Source organism: Myotis brandtii, unplaced genomic scaffold (assembly GCF_000412655.1).
Source record: "Myotis brandtii unplaced genomic scaffold, ASM41265v1 scaffold274, whole genome shotgun sequence".
NCBI classification, from domain to species: Eukaryota; Metazoa; Chordata; class Mammalia; order Chiroptera; family Vespertilionidae; genus Myotis; species Myotis brandtii.
In genome coordinates, this window is record NW_005360425.1 from 2,015,476 (window position 1) to 2,021,475 (window position 6,000).

The window sequence follows — 6,000 nt, forward strand, 5'->3', positions numbered from 1 at the left end:
TGGCTACTTGTTAACTCTGGCATTGATGACAGTTTTCTTTCCTTTTAGCATGACGACCGTGAAGGCGAAGGCAGTGAGAAGTGGGGGGGTCGGGGCCGGGGCCGAGGAGCCTTTCCCCGAGGTCGAGGCAGGTTCATGTTCCGGAAATCTAGCACCAGCCCCAAATGGGCCCATGACAAGTTCAGCGGGGAAGAAGGGGAGATTGAAGACGACGAGAGTGGGACAGAGAACAGAGAAGAGAAGGACAATTTACAGCCCACCACTGAGTAGGGGCCATTCTGATGGGAGCTCCTACCCAGGGGGACAGGCGCTAGTAAATGGCTGGTGAAGAACTAAACAGAAGAGCCCCAAGAAGATTCTGAAAATCCCCCCACCAGCCATGCAGAATGCTACTGTAGCCGAAAGCATCCCTGGCGCAGTGTCCCATTGGACGGAGGCGGCTGGCCATGGAGCCTGGGGTCAGGCCCAGTTTTTGAGCAGAACACAGCACATCGGGCTTTAGCTGTGTTTCTCATTTGTTGTTGGTGTGTGGGGTGGGGACTGGGGCAGGGAGGGGAGAGCGATACTTGGATTTTGGTTTGTTCCCTATTAGAAACCAGTTTTGTTCTTAATTTCATTTCATTTGGAGCTAAGAGGACTAATTTGATGATTTTTAATTTCTTTTCCTGGTTTTTAAAGCCCTCTTTTTTTAGGCATATATAGTAACATTAGCAGAAAGATTTAATTTGGACAACTCTGATTCTGATTCTTAAAAGAGAAAACAAAGCATGTGAATAAACATTGAAGTGTTCATCTCAGTTTGGGACCAACTGCTTGGATCTTTGTAAAAATTGGTTTTGTATGTAGAGGAGGAGTTCAAGGCTTTTCTGACCACCTTGTGTTCCCCTTTTCTGCGTAGCCATGTATCACATGGTATTGCTCCTAACCACACCCCATGTGCCCCCTCCCCCAATATTTTCTGATTTCTTCTGGGCTGGGCTTCCCATTCTCCACCAGCAGCTCCGGTGTCCCAATTTTCTAGCCCTGCTGATCTCAGCAACAGTGGTGGAAACTGGGTGACGGTTTCTGGTCTGTTTTCTAAGAAACTTCTGAATTCTATTATCTTTACAAATATAAGATGAGAAAATAATTTTTTCAATATTTTTTATTAATCTTTTTATAAAATGAAAAGAAACTCCTATGATTGATTAAGGAAGGTGGTTATGGCTGGGTGGTTTGTGGGGTTCTCTTTTTTTTTTTCCTTTTTAACCTTAAGCTTTAAGTTGAAGCATTCTCAGATGTTTGGGGGGGGAAACATCCTCTTAAAATGGGTCCTTGTGCTTGCCTTCTGGGGAGGCGGTCCTGAGCAGGTGAATCATATGGCACTTACGCATATGGTATATGCGGACTGCACCCATCTCTCTCCCCTCGCCCCCCCAACCTTAGCCTCTTGGGTTGTTGTGCTACTTTTACCCTTACTTTGCTACATTTCTATAGTTAAGTTGGTTTTACTTGATTCATGTTTAAGGGGAAACCCCCCTTAAAGATTTGTTTCAACTCCTCCTGCAAATAAAAATAAATAAATGAAGTGGCAGATGTAAATGGACTCTGGTCATTGTCGCGCTGTGTGTGTGTGTACACGCACGTGGGGGCGGGTATCTCCCATGGCAGCGTCAGGGAACCTGGAAGATAAAATGTCTCTGGGGGCTGGACTCAAACTGTAGCCCAGCCTGATCTTCACCAGCCTCACACTCACTTGTCCTGGGGAGGAGCTTATGCCTGCATTCTCCTCCCAGTGGTTTTACTTTACCCTGTGTCTCGGACACCCCAGGAGAGCCAGGTGTTTTCACTGTGGTGTGTCATGCATGAGCAAGGACTTCGGCTTCCAAGGTGGTGGGGCGGGGGCCAAGAGGTGTGGATAACAGACGCAGCGTTGTGTTTTCCACTAACAGCAAGGTTACCTGAAAGCGCCCGCCTGGCGGGGCTCAGTGCTTGAGCGTGGACCTATGAACGAGGTGGTCATGGTTCGATTCCCAGTCAAGGCACATGCCGGGCTTGTGGGCTCGTTCCCCAGTGGGGGGCATGCAGGAGGCAGCCAGTCAATGATTCTGTCGTCATTGATGTTTCTATCCCTCCCTTCCTCTCTGAAATAAATAAAAATACATTAAAAATAAAGATTACCTGAAAGTGAGCCTAGCCCACATGGGATGGGCACTAGGTGGACCCTACCTTTCAGCCCTTGCCAGCTCTGGGCTGGCTGTAGCCAGCAGAGGCACTGAAAGGAGAATCCGGAGGTGTTTTCTGAAACCAAAGGAAGAGTCTGTGCTCTTCCTCCTCTGCACTAGCCGGGTGCCCGGAGGGATATCCGCCTCCCAGGGAAAGCAGAGTACACCAGCAGTAGCTTTGTGGGCACTAGAACAACCACCCCTTCCACTCAGCTCCTGCCAAGGAGCGGTTCCTACCTGCAGGGGGGACCCCACCCAGGTATGTGCCTCTCCCCACCTTTTCCCCTGCAGCTAAAGGCTTGCCAGCAGGGAGAGGATAGGCCAGGAAGGCTCTGCCAAAGGTGGGTGGGAGCCTCAGGGCTAAGGTTTGGAGGACCGGAGGCAGCTGGACTGAAAATTCAGGTGAGAGCAGGTGGGGGAGCTGTGACCTGGGAGCTGTAACCTCAGCACTGGCCGGAGACCTTGGATTCCTCACCCCTGGGTTGGGGGCCGAACCTGCTGAGCCAGGCCGCCCCCTCTCCCACACCCACTCTCAGCACCTGGAGCGGGACCTATCCTATCCGCTTGTGTCTCCGCCTCCTTGGATTCAGTCTCACAGCTCGTCCCAGCCTACCCAGCCCAGTACTCGGCTGCCCGCGGGATCGCTCTATCCTCCCTGCCCGGCTCTGGAGGGCGTCCCGGAAGCGATGGGTATGTGCGGAAGGTTTGGGGTGGGTCCTCTACACAACCGTGTGGAAATGGCAACAAAAACCTCCACCACCACCCCGCTCACCCCAACACGGAGCCCGGACTTGCGCCATGGCCAGGCGGCCTTGACTGGGCCCTTCTGAGCCGCGCTTCCGCCCGCAGAGGTGCTGGTCCTGGCCGGATACCGTGCGCAGAAGGAGGGTGAGCTGAGTCTGGCGCCCGGAGACGTGGTCCGACAGGTGTGCAAGGGACCCGCACGGGGCTGGCTGCGCGGAGAGCTGGGAGGCCACTGTGGCTTCTTCCCGGAGCGCCTGGTGCAGGTGAGCCGCGGGGGTCTGCTTGGCGGGGCGTCTCAGCCCTCACCCTCGGGAGCTGAGAGCCCCCTCTCCCGGGCCCTCATTTCCAGGAAATCCCGGAGACTTTGCGCGGCGCGGGAGAGGCGCCGAGACCACGCTGTGCGCGCAGCCGAGGTAAGAGCCCGACGGGCTGGAGCGCGGAGCCATCGCTGTTCGGCCGGCCCACTCTTGCCCCGCGGGCGTCTCTGTGGGCGGGGCTGCTCGGCCGCTCTGTGGCCTGTGATTGGTTCTCAAGCACAATGCTCCGCCCTGAGCGGGGCTGGAGGTACGCACCTCCCCCAGCTCAGCGGACTGGGGCACCTGCCTCAGCGTTCTCACTCACGTCCCATCCCAGGTCGCCCTGCCAACTCGCGGAGCTCCCCAAAATGGTGCAAAGTGAACTTCAGCTACAGCCCGGAGCAGGCAGACGAGTTGAAGTTGCAAGCTGGGGAGGTTGTGGAAGTGATAAAGGAGGTGAGAGGAGAAGGTGATGAGAGGATGTGAGGGAGATGATGGAGGACACCCACGGGTGAGGGGAGGTGGGTGATGGGAATGGTGAGGGGCGCAGAGATGGGAAAGTGAGGCAGCAAGGATGGAGGGGGTCATCGGGCAGAATCGGGGCAGAACCAGGAGTGTATGATTTCTAGACTCTTGGGGGCAGAACCAGAAACCCCTGTGTCCTCCCCCTCCCCAGATTGAGGACGGCTGGTGGCTGGGAAAGAAGAATGGGCAGCTGGGAGCCTTTCCATCCAACTTTGTGGAGTTGCTGGACAGTGGGCCCCCAGGTGAGACCGGACCCTGTGACCCCGTGAAACCCTGTGACCAGACTGCAGTCTCCAATGACCCTCCCAGTAGCTGAAGCCTGTGACCCACACATCTTGACCTTGTGACCCCTTTGACCTCTTCTATGACCTAACCTATGAATTAACACACACACCCTCCAACCTCCCTTTCCTTCACCAGGCCTTGATAACCCAGGCATGCCTTCAATCAGCCTTGATCCCCAGCAACCTCCCAAGGTAAATTAGGCGGAGTGGGTAAAGAGGTGGGGCGTTCCTCATGGGGCATCGGCATCGGCGAGGGTTGGGGAGGAGGGATTGGAGGTTCAGCTTGTTCCTCCCTCTCCCTGCCCTCACTAGATGAGCAGCCTGACCTGTGACAACCCTCCAGACTACCTGCGGACAGGTGAGCACCCAGCCAAAGAATCCCTTGGGTAGCCCTTCCCAAAGCCGCTTTCACTTCCGGAAGTGAGGATCCAGCTAGGCTGATGGAGGAGGGATCTGAAGACTGATTTGGGGAGGGGATTTGGCTTCAGAGGACTGAACTCCCCTCAGTCTTCTACCCTGAGACCTACAGGGTCCTGTTTGACTACCAGCCGGAGGCCCCAGATGAGTTGCCACTGCGGAAGGGGGACGAGGTGAAGGTACTGAGGAAGGTATGAAAGGTACAGGCAGGGGAGGTGTAAGGAAGGGCGTGCTGAGAAGGGGTGGGGCCTGGGGAGGAAGGAGCTTGGGGACCGGGCACACCTCTCCCCAGCATCTTTCTCTCCCAGACCACAGAGGATGAGGGCTGGTGGGAAGGAGAGTCTCAAGGCAGAAGAGGAGTTTTCCCAGACAACTTTGTGCTCCCACCACCCCCAGTGAGTACAGAGCTAGACACTCAGGTGTGTGCATGTGGAGGGAGACAGGGGGTGGACAGGCTACTCTGGACAAAGTCAGGGGTCATGGTGCTCACTGGACACAGCTGGAAGGTCACCCCTAAATGAGGGTGGACCTAGAAATGTGGGGGCTTCTCTTCGGATTCTGATACATCTTTTTTGCACAGATCAAGAAGTTGCTCCCACGAAAAGTGGTTTTGCAAGATTCAGGTGGGTGCCCTGGAGGCCGGGGATTGGAGGGGCATTGTCTGGGAGACCCATCAGTCCATAAACACCCACAGCTCCCCAGTGGTCCAGTACACCCACGTAGGAGCTATATCCTGGTGGGTTAAGGATCTGATAGGAATGTATGTAGATCAATGTTTGTATGTATCAATATGTTCGTGTTTCTCTGTATGTCTTGAAAATGCAGCTATCAGTGTATTTAGATCTTTTTCATTGTTTAATAACATGCTATTTAACCTCCATGTGTTTGGATGTTTTTATTGTAGTTGATTTCTTTTTTTGTTAATCCTCGCCCCCCTCCCCTGATTGATTTTTAGGGAGAGTAGAAGGGAGAGGGAAAGACAGAGAGAAACATCGATGTGAGAGAAACACATCAATTGGTTGCCTCCTGCACAAGCCCTAACCAGGGCCTGGGCCGGGGAGGAGCCTGTAACCAAGGTATGTGCCCTTGACCGGAATCAAACCCAGGACCCTTAGGTCCATAGTCCAATGCTCTATCCACTGAGCCAAACCAGCTAGGGCAACTGTAGTTGATTTCTAATTTCATTCCACTGTGATCTGAGAAGATGCTTGATAGGATTTCAATCTTCTTGAACTTGTAAGACTTGTTTTGTGTCCTAACATGTGGTCTATCTTTGTGAATGATCCATGTGCCCTTGAGAAGAATGTATATTCTGCAACTTTGGGGTGAAATGTTCTATAAATGTCAATTAAACCCATCTGATCCAGTGTGTCCTTTAGAGTCACTGTTTCCTTGTTAAGTTTTTGTCTGGAAGATCTATCCAGTGAAGTCAGCGGGTATTAAAGTCCCCTACTATGACTGTATTGCTGTCGATCTCTCCGTTAAAATCCTCTAGAAGTTTTTTTTTATATATTTAGGTGCTCCTATATC

The 6,000-nt window shown here is 53.2% G+C and overlaps 2 protein-coding genes across 8 annotated transcripts in view; both read left to right on the plus strand.

The window, feature by feature from the left end:
- THRAP3 (thyroid hormone receptor associated protein 3) overlaps window positions 1–1,581 on the plus strand; it is a 43,589-nt gene extending 42,008 nt beyond the window's left edge. For both annotated transcript variants that reach the window (XM_005868592.2, XM_014541542.1), the window contains exon 11: window positions 49–1,581. In XM_005868592.2, the coding sequence (XP_005868654.1) occupies window positions 49–270 (222 nt within the window). In that variant the 3' untranslated portion in view covers window positions 271–1,581. The remainder of the gene's footprint in view (window positions 1–48) is intronic.
- Window positions 1,582–2,166: 585 nt separating this feature from the next.
- The window catches only part of SH3D21 (SH3 domain containing 21), a 9,124-nt gene continuing 5,290 nt past the window's right edge, over window positions 2,167–6,000 (plus strand). For 3 of the 6 annotated variants that reach the window (XM_014541544.1, XM_014541545.1, XM_014541547.1), the window contains exons 1-11: window positions 2,167–2,463; window positions 2,795–2,894; window positions 3,054–3,211; window positions 3,298–3,361; window positions 3,582–3,700; window positions 3,921–4,011; window positions 4,190–4,245; window positions 4,366–4,411; window positions 4,561–4,661; window positions 4,779–4,865; window positions 5,051–5,093. In XM_014541544.1, coding sequence (XP_014397030.1) covers window positions 2,182–2,463; window positions 2,795–2,894; window positions 3,054–3,211; window positions 3,298–3,361; window positions 3,582–3,700; window positions 3,921–4,011; window positions 4,190–4,245; window positions 4,366–4,411; window positions 4,561–4,661; window positions 4,779–4,865; window positions 5,051–5,093 — 1,147 coding nt within the window. In that variant the 5' untranslated portion in view covers window positions 2,167–2,181. The remainder of the gene's footprint in view (window positions 2,464–2,794; window positions 2,895–3,053; window positions 3,212–3,297; window positions 3,362–3,581; window positions 3,701–3,920; window positions 4,012–4,189; window positions 4,246–4,365; window positions 4,412–4,560; window positions 4,662–4,778; window positions 4,866–5,050; window positions 5,094–6,000) is intronic. The other 3 variants (XM_014541546.1, XM_014541548.1, XM_014541549.1) reach the window with 3 other exon arrangements.